Below are 17657 nucleotides of genomic sequence, written 5' to 3'. Positions count from 1 at the left end.
TTATGGTGGAATAAAGAAACTCACATACATACAAACATGAACTTCGAGCTCAGCGCTCACTACATCAAAGCATCATAACACTCATAAGAAATTTGTTCAGAGGAACAAAGAGTTCAAAGAGAAGAGGACTGTAAAATGCTTCATTTGCGAGGGACCGCATAAAGCTTGTGACTGTCCACACAATCCACGTCAATCGAAGAGGAATCATATGGCGACGGCACTAACCAGTGTGGATCGAGAGAAGACTTATCAAAACGAGTGGATAATAGATTCAGGAGCGTCAGGACATATGAGTTTCAGGAAGGACTGGATGGATAAGTTTGTGAACTTCGAGAAAATAATATTGTCAGCGGAGGCTGTTTTCATTATTATTGTGTTGTATTTTTATATTAAAGTATTTCTTTATACACAGTGTTTTCAGTGATTAGTTTATAAGTGAGAGGAGAAACCCTCACATTTAAGTGCATACTTACATCCATGTTTAAGTGGGTATATGTGGCTTTCCGTTATCATCACAGAAGGGTCCTTATGATTCATGTGAAATATAAGGGCCTTTCCATCAGAAATTCCAAGAGAAATTGTGATAGAACGTCACATGAAGTATCTCTGATAGAAAGCCACATAATAATTGTCAACCTCAATAACAATTCAGACACTTTATAATAAGGATGTGATACCTAAGGTGGGGACAAAAAGATGATAATTTTGGAAAAAAAGGTTTATTTGCAAGTAATACGAATTGCATTATATAGAAAAACATCTTACGCTTTTAAAATACAAACACAATTCTGCAAACGAAACACAAAGCAAAAAACTAAAGTCACCCGTTGACCACGAACGCTGTAAAGGTTTCGAAACGTCGGGATGTATTATAAATTCAATATACGCGATATAATCCGTTTTCATAGTTTTATTTCAAAAAACTAAAATTATTCGGTTAAATGTTCTTTAAATTATTAAGCCACAATAGCGGTGGCCGTGTAGGAGGTGCCCATCACGCACGCGTTGACACGTCGACGCAAGCGCACGTAGCCTTGCTCGCCAAATTTTTCTCCCCAAGCGTTCTTGATTATCCAGAACGGTGTACCGTTTTCTGTGAAAAAATAGGATAAACATAAAATCATGCCTCATTGGATATTTATAATATGCAGCACCTCTTCTGCGTAGCATATCACTGTGTTCCGTGCCACATTCGTTAGGAGTAGTTATTGGAATGCAAGCTATGTACTGCGAATGGATCCGAGCATTAGGCATCCTGTGTGAATCGGCTACTTTATGAAATCTAATAGATGGCGCCCAATAACGCGTTGCGTTGCGTTTACGTCGCGTCGTCGCAACGCATTAATGTGGCATACCATAAAAATATCAAATAGTGCGTTGCGTTGCGATGAAACAACGTGACGCAACGCAACACACTACAATGTTAATTAGAATTTTATTTTAATTTGACTTTGCAATACTATTATTAATTCTGACATTATATTAACTAGGGTGCCCTAGCAATATATATATTTTGACCGCTTATTTATACTCTGAAGAGATAACTTTTGACATTGTGTTTAGTATAACTATCATTACTTTCTGACATTTTATCTCACTGTATTTGACTTTTATTTTTTAATTTGTTATGATTTAACTATAAAACTCCCGTGAGAGTGTTATGATTTGTTTGTTTTTATTATTTTTTTAATTATTTTACTGAATTATTTTTTACAATTTGACGATCTTTTTGTGAGTTCATGTTATTTAGATACATTGTGACATTGTTAAATATCATGTAATTCCCAATAAGAAATAAATTAATCTAATCTAATCTAATCTAATCAATGGAGGCAGCCTCTAAGGTAATGCTGAGATGGCGCTTCAAACGCACTGCGAAAAGAAAATTTAGTATAGCAATTCTCAGCCTGTGGGAATTCCTGCCTTGGTACAAACCTTCTCCATATCCTACTAAGAGGACGGCGTAATTTGGTTCTTTGCCTTTGCACCGGTTGGGTTCCAGAATGCCAGATTTGTAATGTAACAAGTCGACGGCGTTTAAACCTGAAGCGAAATGAAAATTATGTTTATGACTTACGTAAGGGCTTATTTTAGAATTGTCTATATGTATGCTGAATAGAAAACTTAAGTACTGTGACGTTATTCATAAACGAGTTAATGGCCTGAATTAGCTATAAATCGTTTGTCTTTTTCTGTCATTTTGATTTCTATATTTGTAAGAAAGGGATAAAACATAATTTAACTAAATCAGGCCCGTGAAGTTTTATGAATAGGGGGCTACTCTTTATAACACACGTCAGTAAAAGATAAAGTTTCAGAAAAAATAAAACTATTGATTAAACAGAGTCAAACAAGATGCTCTTATCGCTAGAATGCAATACAGCAAAGTATGATGTAATCTATGAAAGTTGGTGAATTAATAAACCAAAATATATGGTATAAAAGTAGCTGCTGGTGAGATGATGATGGTTGATAAAAACTATACTTTGTTCTTCCCTGGGCCTTAAACTATTTCCATAGGAACTATCATCTAAATCGGTTCAGCGGTTTAATCGTAAAGAGGTCACTGATAATTTGAAGACAGTTACTTTCGAATTTATAATATTGGTAGGGATAACAACTAATATTAAAAATTAAGGGTTCCTTATGACGTACTCACCGACTGACAAAGGTCCGATATCATACAACTTCTGTTTTAGCGTGTCTTCGCTAGGAACGTCTATTCTCTCGCCTTTTAACACCTTGACTACAGCCTTACCGCAGTTTTCTTGGCAAGGTGGTTCTGAATCATCATAAGGATAATCAGCTTCGGTCATGATTCCAGCTTTTTCATCGGGACATCTTTTAGCAAGGTCACTGGAATATAAAATTCATTAATATTTTGTAGTAGGCGGTTCAAAAATCATGATTATCATGAATGTGTTACACGCAGGACACGGTCGATGACTTTGTTAAAATAATTTATAGTGACAGAAATTACCGTCTAATTGTGTCAGTACTAACAGCTATAGAATTTATCAAAGAAGTTCGGAGGTGTGACGTCCGTTGTATTCATCAGCAATGTTGCTGTAATCACAATCAGGTAACTTTGGTGCAAGCATTTATGTGAAAAGTTAATGACCCGATTGCCAGAAGGAGAAGAATTAAGCAATTTTTTTGTTATAAACTTGACATATACCTAGTCCTGTCTCCTGTGTCATGCGTTGAAACCATGTTTATACATATTGCAGAAATTAAGTACCTATTTGTGTGGTGATACTGGTGATAATAAAACTGTTCCTAAAATTAAGTAGGTACAGGTTCCGTTTTTTTTCAAATATTTAGAGATACTTACTTCATAACTTCATGAGGATCCCCATCTTGACCACATTCATGAGCCTGTCCTTCGGAAAGAGCCAAGCATTGTTCATGTTTCATAGCGTACTGGCCCTCAATATTTCCTGTAAACAGCATTACGTAAGTTAAATAATTCCTAGAGAATAATCATAAAGCATCGAATAAAATTGAAATAGAGATACCAATAGCACTGAAGATAAAGCTGCTGCCGCATTGCCCTAGGTCTTTGACATGTGATACTTTCCCATGTTGTCTCCAATCGTGTGCGTCAGGTGCAGTGACTGGCTCATCAGATTTAAGGATAGACACTTTCTTTACTGTTCCATTTAACGGCCTAAAACCGAGATATTGCTGCAGCTCCTCAGGCCTTAAATCAGCAAAATGATTCACAGCAAACACAGTATTAGGAAACATTTCATTTCGCCAGTTGATATCTTTTAAGGTTTCCTTGAAAAACTCGAGCCTTTCGGAATACTCTTTTCGATCGTATTTTTTGCCATGCTGCTTCACAAAATCTCTGAAGAGATTTTCGGCGTCGTTTAATTCGTAATATGGTTTTTCAAGAGAGACAGCCATGACGGTACTGCTGACGAAACAGACCGCCATCGCCACCCAGATTGTTGGTAGAGACATGACAGTACGTTTAAGTAATACGTTAAAAGTCTGTTGATGTTAGTTTTCAAGCAGGCTATATATACATACAATAGTCATTAAAAAGACTTCGTAATCTATTTATGTACATTCATGTATTTTATGGCCTTTAAAATGGGTGCATGGGCGCAAATTATAGGTAAATTAAAATAATTTAAACTATTTAGATCAGTACGGTTTCACTCACTATTATTTTTAGTCGCTTTTGGCGACATGTTTCGGATTCATCGGGAATCCTTCCTCAGGCACAAGTGGTCCCGATGAATCCGAACAATGTCGCCAAGCGACTAAAAATAATAGTGAGTGAAACCGTACTGATCTAAATATTTTGAAATATGTCTCACGATAGTTTCGAATTTAAACTTCACCCACTAAAACTTTTAAAACATTAATTTTGGAACGGTTATGAGTTATCTTGAATAATTGAGAAGTAACTTCGTATCGATGACAATTTTTCATATCAATTTTATCTGACTTGCGCAAATGGATTTAGTAGTCGCTTCGACTATAGTTTTTTCGGTCAACTTAATATACACAGAAATTCCCATCGTCTTAAGTACTTTAAAATCAATTTCAAATAATAGAGAAAACTGCTTTCTACGAACACAAGTGTTCGATATTTCTTCTTTTATCAGAAAGCAGTTTGGGTATACCGTCAACCGGGGTGAATAGGGATGGCTGGGATGAATGCGGACAAAATTTAAAATGTGATTTACCTGATAATTTCTAAATAGATGCCCACACAAATTGTATCACACAAAATCTAGTACTATTTTCAACCGAATAATACATTTTGTGTGGGTATATTCTTTAAGAAATTGACAGGTAAATCACATTTTAAGTTTTGTCCCTATTCACCCCAGCCATCCCTATTCACCCCGCTTGACGGACGTATTTAATTTTTATTTGTAACTTAGTAAGCTTGCAATCTCTTACAATGATAACGCTGATACGAGTAAGATAATATGGTGAGCATTTTGTACAACCCACTAAAACCTAAGTGAATTACATGTGTGATTTTATCAGCTGCACCTAGTTATTTTTTCTCTTATTTCTAGAAGACAGAAGAAGTTTCATTTTGACAATTCAATTCACAATTTACTGCGCGAACTTCGAGTCACCAATTGGCGAGAGGTCGCACAGGATCGAGAAAAGTGGCGCTGTCTTGTGTCGGAGGCAAAGTCTTATTTTGGGTCGCTGAGCTATCAGTGTGTGTGTGTAATTCACAATTTAGGCCATTGACTTCACGTCGGACACTGATGAGGGAAATCTTCAAATATACATTTAGGTTAGGCATTTTTGTGGTAACACGTGTCGTGTATTATCTACCGCTACCTAACCCTTATAACTAGGAACAGCGGTAAAAAGTAATGAAATAAATTCATTTATTTTTGTATTTGTATTTACTGACAATAACTGACCTATGGTAAACTGAAATTGCCGATGAAGACCAAAGATAATGGAATAACTGTTTAGTGAATATAAATTATTTCGTCTTGAAGAAGGTACATGATAAATACTATTAAAGATGTTCTTGAAGAAGGTGTACCTGATTAAGTTTAACTATCGATTCACAATTATTTACAGCTCTAATAAAGGAAACGCAAACGGCAGCGAATTATTTTATTTTACAAAAAAGATAACAAATAAAACTTTCTATAAAATAAAGAAATTTATCATAAACTTGTCTGGGTGTCTGGCGACCTTCGAGCGGGTGAATGCTTATTTCGCTCAGTGGCTGTCCAAAGGGGAAATGCAGCAAGCGTCCTGGGGACCATGTTCCGGGCAATTGTATTAGGTTTTATAGACGAAAATTGTTAATGTATATTATTATTGTAATATTGTTAATACAATAAAACTCAAACAAAGTATAATATTTTCATTAAAATACGGAGGTTGTTAAGACATGGCCGAAAATATCACATGCATTGCCTTCTCTTGAAAGTCTCAAGTAGCCTTTTTCGCCCCAGCCCGCACCCCATGAGTTTTTAATTGACCAGAACAATTTGCCATTTTCTGCAAAAAAAAAAAGTTTTAATAATTTATGCGCCGATCCAAAGACAACCTTCTGAAATGGGGAATCAACCCGAGGCAAAGTGATGTACTATGCGAATGTGGCAACCTACAAGCAACGCAACATATGATACAGTGTTCCCTGTGTCCAACTACGTGCACTACAAAAGATCTCATAAGAGCTACCCCCGGAGGTTCTAGGTGGCAAGATATTGGTAAAATATTATTTAGTTATGATCCGAATTAATTACTACTTACTTACTTTCCCTTTTTTAGTTTTATATCAAAAGTTATATTTTAATATTTAAACTGAAATAACTAAACTTAAAATTCTCACTAACCTTCTCCATATCCCACCAAGAGCACAGCATGGTTCGCCTGTAAGCCTGTGCACTTACTAGGTTCTAATATACCGCCATTATAATGAAAAAAGTCTTTGGCGTTTACACCTGAAGCAAAAAAATTACGATATGTGCGAAAAATAGAAAATGTTATTATTTACCTCCAGAATGTAAAAGATACATAATATGAGATACATACCAATTGACAGAGGTCCGAAGTGTACCAAATAACCCCTCAAATCCATTTCTTCTTCAATATCTAATTGTAAGATCTCTCCTGTCATCTGTACAACTCCTTTAAGATCGTCTTCTTTACATACTCCTTTAAATGGGTTATATGTATAGTGCTCTTCTTTTTCTAATTTCTTTTTAACTAATTCGCTGAAATTGGCAAAGATGGTGTAAGTAGTCATGGAAGGTATCGGAAGAAGGCCTCTTCAAGAGGCTAATAAAAATATGAAAAAGGACTTGTGTAATCTTCTAATGAAAATTTTAAAATAGTTTGCTACTTAGATCAATGAGATTGACATAGTAAAAGGTTAGTAAGACACCTTTAGCTAGGTCATATTTTTGATAAAATCGATTTCGACTGGTAAATCATGTTACTTTTTGGCAACCGGGTTTTTCAACCTAATTTGACCCCGCTGAATAAGAATTTGCCGGTTACCCGATCGAAATCTTGACCGGAAGTGAGATATTCAAAATGGCGGCCATTATTACCGATCTTAATGAGTTCCTTGTATGGAGACCCATATTTTTTTTTATTTTTTTTATAATAATTATAGCAGAAAATAGCAGTAATAATAACACGTATTTTCTGAAAGTTTGACCCATGCTATGGTTCCAAATATACAGCCCTTTAAAGATTAAACAAAAGCTTTTTCTAGGTTTTCGTAAATAACTCGAAAACGGTGGTGCATAGCAAAAAATCTTCTTCTACACAAGGAATCTGCATAAAATTGCCTACAAGAAAGATTCTGTACAATTTTTCGCTAGGATCAATATTCAGAGATATTAACGCGGGAAAGTTAATTATAATCAATTCTAAGGTCCCTTTTTCTTAGGTTTTCGTAAATAACTTAATCTGTCGCACACAGCAAAAACTTTTCTCCTACATAAGTAATCTGCATAAAATTGCTTACAAGAAAGATACTGTACAATTTTTCGATAGGATCAATATTCAGAGAGATATTAACGCGGGAATGTTAATTATAATCAATTCTAAGGTCCTTTTTTAGGTTTTCGTAAATAACTCTAAAACAGTGGCGCATAGCAAAAAATATTCTTTTACATAAGTAATCTGCATACAATTTCCTACAAGAAAAATTTCGTACAATTTTTCGCTAGGATCAATATTCAGAGAAATGTTAACGCTAGAAAGTTAATTATAGATTCAATTCTAAGGTCCCTTTTTTTAGATTTTCGTAAATAACTCGTAAAGTGTTGCGCATAGCAAAAAATATTCTTCTACATAAGTAATCTGCATAAAATTGCCTAGAAGAAAGATTTCGTACAATTTTTTCGCTAGGTTCAATATTCAGAGAGATATTAACACTAGAAAATTAATTATAATCAATTCTAAGGTTCCTTTTTTAGGTTTTCGTAAATAACTCGTAAACGGAGGCCAATAGCAAAAAATGTTGTTTAACTTTAATAATCTACACAAAATTGTCTACAAAAAAGAGTTATTGCACTTTTCGCTGGGATCAATATTTAAATAGATATTAAAGAGGAAAAGTTAACTATAATAATTTCTACGTTCTTTTTTTTTAGTTTTTCGTAAATATATTGTAAAGTATGACGCATGGCAAAAAATCTGTTACATAAATAATTAACATAAAATTTCCTACAAGAAACATGTGAAACACTTTTCGCTAGGATCAATATTTAAAAAAAGATATTAAAGTGGGAAAGTTAAGTATAATCAATTTTAAAGTTCCTTTATATTTTTTCGTAACAAACTCGTAAATGGTGACCAAAAGCTAAATAAGTTCTTATAAATAAATAATCTATACATACAATTTTTTACAAAAAACATTCGAAACATTTTTCTCTAGGATCAATATTTAAAACGATATTAAAGGAAGAAAGTTAATTACATAATTGTGGCATTTTCTATAAAAAGGGACATTATTGTCGATGGCGCTTACGCCATTATTAACGATGCTCCGATATGAATACAATACCGCGCGACGCTGTGCGGCGTAAGCGCCATCGACAATAAGGTCCCTTTTCATAGAAAATGCTCCAATTAATGTCATTAACGGGTCTAACGCGATTAAATTTCATTATTTTACCTTTTTTCCGACGTTTTAGCTAGGTTGCACTAGCTGTAGTCACAAAAGACTAACATCCCAGCAAAATGTCAATTGAGATATCGGTAAACAACACTAAACTACCCGACATTAGTTTATATAAATGTTCGGGGTCGACAAACAAATGTATCTACCCTGTTTCATGTAAAAAAAAAGTCAAAAAAGAAAAAAGGTAATATAACGAAATTTAATCGCATAAGACCCGTTAATTGCATTAATTATGTAATTAACGGGTTACCTTTACATTACCTTATTTCTTTTTTGACTTTTTTTTACATGAAACAGGGTAGATACATTTATTTGTCTACCCCGACTAATAAACTAATGTCGGGTAGTTTAGTGTTGTTTACCAATATCTCAATTGACATTTTGCTGGGACGTTAGTCTTTTGTGACCACAGCTAGTTCAACCTAACTGAAACGTTGAAAAAAAGATAAAATAATGAAATTTAATCGCGTTAGACCCGTTAATGACATTAATTATGTGTACAAAACGCGAAAGTTTAGTGTTCAGTTAATTACAAATATTACAATCAAACTATTTTTAGACACTTTGAAATACGCATTTGATTCGCGTAGGTAAAAGTAATGACTTTGTTTAAGAATACATAAATTAGGTCAAGTAAAATCATACTCACTTTCAAGTCCCTAACATTTGTACCTGTACCTATAACAATTTTTGGTTTAGGGGGCTAAATCGTGCGTGAAACATGAAAATTTGAGACTTTTTTTGACAATATTTAAGGTTTTAGGTTTTGAAGTGTCAGTATACACATTACAATCCCGATTAATTGCTTAATAAAACGATAAATTTATTTAATATTTGTACCTATTCTCATATTTCTCATACTAGACGCTTTTTTTCTCCAAAAGTCTTACTCCGCGCACATGGATTAAAGGTTTCAAATGCGTGCTAAAAGATTTAACCATTGAATAAATATTTAAATAAACAAATCTATTATAAAAATAAAGGATAATTAAAGCCCTTCGAGTGAGTTTTGTAATATAACGAGGCCTTACAATTGGGAATTCGTATTGCGGTGCGCCGCTGATGATGATATTTTCCACATTTAAAGGTCTGTATATTTTGAACCATACCAAATAGATACTCGAAATTTTCAGTATATACGTGTTATTTTAACTGTTATTCCTTGCAATAAAAATTATCAAAAAAAAATTAAAATAAATATAGGTCTTCATACAAGGAACTCATTAGGGTCGCTATGTAGGGCAATAATGGCCGCCATCTTGAATATCTCACTTCCGGTCAAGATTTCGATCGGGCAACTGGCAAATTCGTATTCAGCGGGGTCAAATTAGGTTAAAAAATCCGGTTGACAAAAGTAACATGATTTGCCAGTCGGATCAAGAAGGAGAGCGATTTTGAATTTTTTTGTCTAGACTACTTTGTGAGAGTAAGGCCAGTAATAACATTATACTAAACCAAAGAGCATATAATAAGATAGAGCGGCACTGTCTTAGTAAATTTTGTATCCGCTGTAAATTCACTGCCATCTATCGACATACTTTTAAACTAAAAATGAAGACTTATAAAAATACGTTAAATTGTATTTAAATATAGATAAATGATTTTTTTTATTTGCATTAGTTATTTTTATATGATTTTGACCCATGTTCTTTCACTGATATGCGATAAAATTATAAATAACAAACGAAACCGTCAACGCCCTCTATACGAGAGTAGGCCAAAACTAGGTGCGCCCTCTGATCGAGAATCAAATGTTCGTGATTTTCGAGGCACGTTTTTTCCTTAGACTGTATCCATCTATTACGGAGTTATATCTATCTTTGACTAAACTATGGGCTACGTTGAATTCATTGATCGCCTATATTAATTTATAGTTACGGACCTACACTAGCGTTACCAATTATATACTCGTACTAACATTAAATTTTGATTGTAAAATGTAGAATCTCAAAAACAAACACACTTATACGGATTAAAACTATATTCTCGTACTTGTAAGAATGACGAGTAAAGGATGACTCACGTTAGACCGGGCCGTGTCCGGGCCGGAGCTTCCGGTGCTTACTTTTCTATGACATGACAGGTGATCACGTGATGCTTTCCATAGAAAACGAAGCGCCGGAAGCTCCGGCCCGGATACGGTCCTGTCTAACGTGTCATCCTTTACGGATCTGAGTACGGGCTGAGGCGTCCGAACCTTAAGTTTTCTTCCGCATCATAGAAAACGAAGTGCCGGAAGTCTCTGCCAGGACCCGGACCGTTTTAGCGTGTGTCATCATTAAGCGTACCCCATTACATCAGCCGGCGACCCTCCAGAGCAAGTTCCAGAATCTAGACAATCAAGGGCCTGTCCTTCGGATAGGGCTAAGCATTTGCCATGTTTAATGGCGTACTGTCCTTCAATATTGCCTGTGAATAAATTAAAACAGTTTTATAATTTTGAGAATTTATTACACTTAAACGTTCTGTTCATTATCTGTCTATCATTAAATTCATAAAGCATATTATGATCATTAAACTACTGCCTTTCATATACTACTTAATGTCTTCTAAACGCAAGGAGCAAATGTATGAACTCGCAATAAACACTAGTCAATTACATATTATGTTGACTACAGCTAAATAGGTAATTCCAACTTTAAGAACTGCAAACCGGTTAATGAAGTAAGAAAAGACCCACAACAAGATGGTCCGACGATCTGGTAAAATTTTAGGTCACAGGGAGCCAAAGGATGAGTGCGGCACAAGACCAGCTGATGTTGTGAAGATCCGTGGAGGCCCTCGCCTATGTCCAGCAGTGGACGTCTTCTGGCTGATATGATGATTATGTGAATGTGTAAATAGGCCTCAATATGAAGGCTAACAACACTTCTCCGTATGACACACTTACCCGTACCGTAATGACCTTAGGTAAATTTTAATAATCATCTAATGTGTGGCTACGCTTGAATATTTAAAAGTAGACCCAGCGGAACTAGGTGGTAGATTACAGTAATAACACTGACAAAGAACGTAAATAGACATGACAGAACATTAGTGTAGTGAAACAACTGACGAGATTATCGAGAACGATGTGATAAGAGTCAAGAAGAAAGATGACCCTGTCATAGAAAATACAAATTGCACCATACGTGATAAATTTGTAAAAAATATAAAGGGACCTTACCAATAGCACTGAAGATAAAGCAGCTACCACATAATTTTTGGCTCTTAACGTGTGAAACCGCATGGTGGTACCTCCAGTCGAATCCTTCAGGGAGAGGATGTGGCCTATTGGGGATTTTCACTTTCTTTATTGTTTCATTTGAGGGTTTGAAACCAAGGTAGTGCTGCAGCTCATGAGGCTTGAGATCAGCAAAATGGTTTACTGCAAATGTAGTATCAGGAAACATGGCATTTCTCTCATTTATGTCTTTTAAGGTTTCCTTGAAAATCTCAAACCTTTCAAAATACTCTCTTCGATTGTATACTTTCTTATGATCTTTGACAAAGTCCTTGAACAGGTTTTCAGCGTCTTCCACGTCGTACAATGGTTTGTCATATGCAGCTAAGACCGTGCTGCTGGCAAGGCAGACAGTCGCCAAAACAACCGGCACAAGCATGCTTATGAACTTACTAAAACGCTCCCAGTAGACTCAATGTTGATTTTATTTTTCGCGCTGCCTTTTATTATGGAAAATACAACCTAAAATAACTTAGACAGTTTAAGTACTTCATGTGTATTTTATGTCTCCAAATATTTGAAATTGCATAAATTAGTTACTTTTATTACTGACTACTCTATGTTATCAGAACCTGCCTATAGCAAGCTAGCTGCTAACGGCTAATTGGCTACTTGACAGATTTTTGTAAATAATGTCAATCGATCTTAATTCTCCTTAAGATCAAATGTCTATATAGACAAGGCAGGTCATCAGGCATGGTCACGCCCCCTGGCAATCGCGTTTGTGTTATTCATCGCATAATCCCAGTGAATGCGTTAACGGCTTGGAATATTAGGTATAGTAGAATGCTTTTAATTGTTTATTTTTTACGACCAACCTTCATATACTAATTAAACAATTTTTAAAATGTGGAAACTGTGGAATGCCCATTACGATAAAAATATTTTTCGAGGTGACATTCCTAATATTTTTCTAATAGGTTTTTGCGTTTTTGCACACTACTACTACACTGCTATATACTACTTTAAGGTGTGTCAAAAAATTCGTAAAACGTGATACTTAATAATTTTTCTGTTTTTTTTAACTTACAGTTCGTCAAAAATAATGTAGAAATTTCTGACGGACGGACGTTGGACGGAAGTCACTAAGCTTCAATAGGCAACCCATAATGCAAACATACGTACATATTTCCCATTCTACCGCATGTGCGAACTGTACGTTTGCTGTTTGGCTGTTGTTAAAGTTTGCTGTTGACAAACCGCTCCTGCCACCGTGCCACCAAGCCGTTCGTATCGAAAAAAGAACGCATCCACTATGTGGCGCTCCAACCACAGTTGCGGATCTCACCGGAACTAATAACTTATCAAGTTTGCTAATTTAGCTTGCGCGTGAGTTGGGTTTTCAAGTGAGCCTATTATAGTTCCGCGAAACACACAGAGAGGGCGTTTTAATTAATACTCATTTTTCTTTATATTTATATTATCTAAGTATTTTTATTTAAATATTGTAATATTTATGTTTCCAAATCCAGCAGGGCTATGATGCTTTTATCACCATATCATTAATCATTTAATGCGTGAAATGACGACTATCTGATAAGTGATATAATTCGGTATAAAGTCGCGAGGATAACGTATAAGTGACAAATGATAGCGTGACATATTCTGAGGTTTTGAAAAATCTATTTTAAGCTCGATGACTCAAGGGACTGGGTCGAGTTAGAAGTAGTCCCAACAGTATGATAAATGTAAATCCTGACAAGATTCTATTTGGCCCCAAGATAGTGTCGATATAAACAATTTACGTAGGAGAAATAATGTGCGTACCTACCTATGTCATGTATAGTCAAATAAAATGTCAGTACCGGTCATGTCAACTATTTCAAAACATTTTCAATTGAAACACATTGAGTAGGTACATGAGAAGCATCGATAATTGAGTTTATCGATATAGTAACTCCCTACCTGTCATTAAATTTTGCCACCTAAGATCCGATGTCTGACGATTAGTTTTCATTAGCTCAATAAAGATAATAAATAGATGCAACGGAATGCAGTGGACAGCGAGAGTTGCGGTCGCTGACTCCGCGCGTGCGTTTAGAAAAGTGTTCGCTCACATCATATTAACGTTTAATCACGGGGAAAAAATAAGAGTGTTTTATAATTGCATTGCGACGGAAGACGCGTAATAGTCTATATTTGCCACAACCGTTAGATAATATTCTGAGCTACTCTCCGCCCCGGGGTGCCACAGAAAACCAGCGCTGTAGTATTTATTTATACCAGAGCATATGCTGAGTGGCGTCCTTTTGTAGCCACTATAGCGGCGCCAAAATGAATTTTTTTGTAATTAGTTACCTTCCTCCTTTTTCTTTTTTTTCTCACTCTGCTGGTGGATCTGTCTATTTTTGTTCCTCCGAAAACGTTCCTCCGAAAATCAAGAAACAATTATGCTCGAATAGATGGTGCCATACCTTTGGCCTATAACTACTTGTGTATCTACACCATCTACGCCATCTGGCGTTGGCGACACCGTTTGGTATTTAACAATTTTAACACATATCAGTGAAAGAACATGTGTCAAAGTCATATGGCGTTCTAAAAAATATTAAAAATAGAAATAACAATTATTTATCCACAATAACCCTATATTATATTTACATTATATTGTCTTTTATTAAAATAGTTGGGTTATTAGCACAATTTTATTGTAGCTTTAACCTTTCAAAATTATGGCATAAAATGTTCAAAGCTCGGTTATGCTGTATTGAGAAAGAACGAAAAGTTCTCGAAAAAAATGCAGAGTTGACTATAATTTCATTCCTAATCATAAAGGTATGAAAAATACGGTTAGAAAAATATGAAAAACTTCCATAAGACACCGGGGAACTGGGTTAGCAGGGGTAAGATCATTACAGTACCTTCAATCTACATGCTTAACATACTACAAGGTCGGTGTTACATAAACATATGATACTTAGCACAAATTAACCGGTAACCAAGTGACATTGCCACTTACATGATTACACGATCGAAGATCGAATCGAATATATCACATATCAACATGGGGCTACTAAATGAAAATATACTTTTACCACATTTACTAATATTCGTAGTCCAGTGAAAGCAAAGCCTAAATGTTAGATGCTTTCTAAGGATGTCGAGGTTAATATGAGATATTTAAATGAGTTAGATGATTTAGCATAAATGATAATTTAACCTACGTAAACTATGTTTCGTCTTAAAGTGGATCCTAGAAGCATAATCTGTAGAGGCAAGTAGGATTGCCTGATTGAGCAAAACCTTAGAACACATCAAACCCTTGCCTCGTACTTAGGCATAAAGAGTTGGCAACACTTAACCCTGCTGCGGTCCTAGGTATTGCCATAGAGTAACTTATACTAGAGCGGTACTGTCATAGTAAATTTTGTAACCCCAGTAAATTCACTGCCATCTGTCGACACACTTTAAAACTAAAAATGAAGATTTATAAAAATACGATAGAATGTATTTAAATATGGATAAATGATTTTTTTTATTTGCATTAATTATTTTTATGATTTTGACCCGTGTTCTTTCACTGATATGCGTTAAAATTGTTAAATAACAAACGAAACCGTCAACGCCATCTATACGACAGTAGGCCAAAGCTAGTAGCGCCCTCTGAACAAGAATCAAATTTTCTTGATTTTCGAGGCTTTTTTTTCCTTAGACTGTATCCATCTATTACGGAGTTATATCTATCTTTGGTATTGCTTAATGCATAGACATTTCATCCTCAACACAAACCTGATCGAATGATACAATGGTATCATTAATGAATAATATATTTTTTGCCAAAAATTTCATTCTTGATACAAGCTTTTAAACTAACTGTACTTTTCTTTCAACAGGCAATTAGTACTTATTGAGATAATTCTAATAAACCCAAACACATTTAGGTTGCGTAGTTTTATCACAAAGTTCCTATGGCAACCTCCTGTCTCTATCATCAGATCAGTTCGAGAGTACTATAATATTGCATTGTCGTCCAATTTACATGTGTATGCAAATTTTCAGCTTCATTGGAAACCGGGAAGTGAGTCAAATTTAACTTGCAAGATTTGACCCCTACAAACATAATAATTATATTGCAAGTTAATAAAAAGCTTGTAAAAACTAGTCACATGGGCCCATTTCTCGAATGATCTCAAAACCCTCAAAAAGTCAAATATTAGTGTGATGTTATGACAACCCATACGATTTGACAGTTCGTGGACTAATAATCATGGAGACTATATAAAGGAGCCAAATCTCTATGTATGAAAAGTGTCCATCAAAAAACAGTAATTAGGCGGCGCCACCATACACCGAAATACTACCAAAAACCACCTACGTAATTTGGTCGGGTGCCTTATATGGTTCATGTTATACTCATGTCCCAGAACCTAACTAGCGCCACCAGAGAGATTAGGAACTATTATTTAAAGCTTAACGCGGTCACTTTTACAACAATTCTGCCATAAGAGATTGCGATCCTTTCTATACCATCCATACTCAAAACCCTCAAAAAGTCAAATATTAGTGTGATGTTATGACAACCCATACGATATGACAGTTCGTGGACTAATAATATTAGTCTAATATCGTTCGAGAAATGGGCCCCAGGTAGACAGATCGTACTCTTGTTGTCATAGTTTCGTATCGTCATATGAATGCGATCGACATTGTCACTAACCCCTGTCACGGAACCATAAAACAGACCCAGGCTACCGACCTCACTAATTACTAACCCAGCACTTTGTGGAAAGCGAGCACCGAGCCGACGAGGAAGCTAATCACGCCCTGCTGACGCAATGCCTAGACCTAGGAAATCGATCTAGGAAGAGGAAAAATATACAAGCCAGTTTCAATAAATCACAGGGTACTGTTGTTTCTTTATTAAATATTATAAGGGGTCAGTAGGTATTATTTACTTCCGCAGGGTTTTTGTAATTCAACCCTTAAATTTTTCAAATTCTGCGCGGATAAGATCACGGACGGAAATTTGTTTAAATTGTAGATTGTATAGTAGTGTAGTAGTAAACACTATTGCACAAAACAAGTACATAACACAGAGAGAATACAGTAAACGTGTACAAAGGCGAACTTATCCCCTTAAGGGATCTCTTCCAGCTAACCTTTAAGTAACTGAGAGATACATACGAAATGGTAGTCAAACTAATAGTAGATTAGGTTTGGTAGATTGTAATCAGGCTTCAGAGTTTTCATGGCACGGTAGGACTAAAGTGAACTACATCATTCAGTAGAATGAGAATATGGATCAGTATGACTTCAATTTTAGTATTAATTATCGACTCCATAGTTCACTTTAGTCTTACCGTTCTATGAAAACTCTGAGCCTGAGCTTTTCAAAACTCCGAAGCCTGCAATGTCATCTATTATTTAAAAAGCTTATCTAATACATATTGCCTGATTTAGTTAAATTATGTTTTTATTCCTTTCTTACAAATACATAAATCAAAATGACAGATAAGGACAAACGATTCATAGCTAATTCAGGCCAGTAACGCGTTTATAAATAACGCCATACTGTAAGTTAATTGTTCGTATTGAATGACGGAGATATCCCTCCCCCTTTGGCAAATCCAAAACTATCTAAACACGGCGTAAATATGAGATGCCTAATCAAAATAATGGAAAAGAAAAGAATTTCTAAGGATAGGAAAAGAATTTATATTATAGCCTATATTTTATATTGATTAACATATAAATACCTACTACAGAAATAGTACACAAACTTTCCTTAATTAACTAGACATGGAACTCTGCAATGTAATAATATCACGCAAAAAGATGTAGGGTCCAGTC

At 35.2% G+C, this 17657-nt stretch overlaps 3 protein-coding genes across 3 annotated transcripts in view; 1 reads left to right on the top strand and 2 right to left on the bottom strand.

Moving 5' to 3' along the window:
* Positions 1 to 17657, top strand: part of LOC134743454 (bone morphogenetic protein 1) — a 477569-nt gene that overhangs the window by 257934 nt on the left and 201978 nt on the right. The window lies entirely within an intron of this gene.
* LOC134743309 (procathepsin L-like) lies at positions 768 to 3984 on the bottom strand. The gene is made up of 5 exons (XM_063676702.1): positions 3519 to 3984; positions 3335 to 3440; positions 2660 to 2856; positions 1936 to 2043; positions 768 to 1093 (listed from the first exon to the last, which is right to left on the bottom strand). Exons 1-5 carry the CDS (start codon positions 3967 to 3969, stop codon positions 957 to 959), a joined length of 999 nt encoding a protein of 332 aa, XP_063532772.1. The 5' UTR covers positions 3970 to 3984; the 3' UTR covers positions 768 to 956.
* Positions 5597 to 12297, bottom strand: LOC134743308 (uncharacterized). The gene is made up of 5 exons (XM_063676701.1): positions 11811 to 12297; positions 10933 to 11053; positions 6541 to 6722; positions 6342 to 6449; positions 5597 to 6003 (listed from the first exon to the last, which is right to left on the bottom strand). The coding sequence occupies exons 1-5, from the start codon at positions 12244 to 12246 to the stop codon at positions 5870 to 5872; spliced, it is 981 nt and encodes a 326-aa protein (XP_063532771.1). The 5' UTR covers positions 12247 to 12297; the 3' UTR covers positions 5597 to 5869.

The sequence above is a fragment of the Cydia strobilella genome, chromosome 8 (genome assembly GCF_947568885.1).
Source record: "Cydia strobilella chromosome 8, ilCydStro3.1, whole genome shotgun sequence".
NCBI lineage: Eukaryota > Metazoa > Arthropoda > Insecta > Lepidoptera > Tortricidae > Cydia > Cydia strobilella.
Note: the sequence above shows the minus strand (reverse complement) of the source record. Positions and strands in the feature narration are given on the sequence as shown.

What these genes read in the sequence shown, in the direction of transcription:
- LOC134743309 (XM_063676702.1), bottom strand. Translation starts at nt 3,969, where the DNA reads ATGTCTCTACCAACAATCTGGGTGGCGATGGCGGTCTGTTTCGTCAGC. An exon ending in TATCGGACCTTTGTCAGTCG is followed by an intron (nt 2,044 to 2,659) that starts GTGAGTACGTCA and finishes ATTTCGCTTCAG; the next exon opens with GTTTAAACGCCGTCGACTTG. An exon ending in CTTAGTAGGATATGGAGAAG is followed by an intron (nt 1,094 to 1,935) that starts GTTTGTACCAAG and finishes ATTTTTTCACAG; the next exon opens with AAAACGGTACACCGTTCTGG.
- LOC134743308 (XM_063676701.1), bottom strand. Translation starts at nt 12,246, where the DNA reads ATGCTTGTGCCGGTTGTTTTGGCGACTGTCTGCCTTGCCAGCAGCACG. An exon ending in CTTTATCTTCAGTGCTATTG is followed by an intron (nt 11,054 to 11,810) that starts GTAAGGTCCCTT and finishes ATTTATTCACAG; the next exon opens with GCAATATTGAAGGACAGTAC. An exon ending in CTTGGTGGGATATGGAGAAG is followed by an intron (nt 6,004 to 6,341) that starts GTTAGTGAGAAT and finishes TTTTTTTTGCAG; the next exon opens with AAAATGGCAAATTGTTCTGG.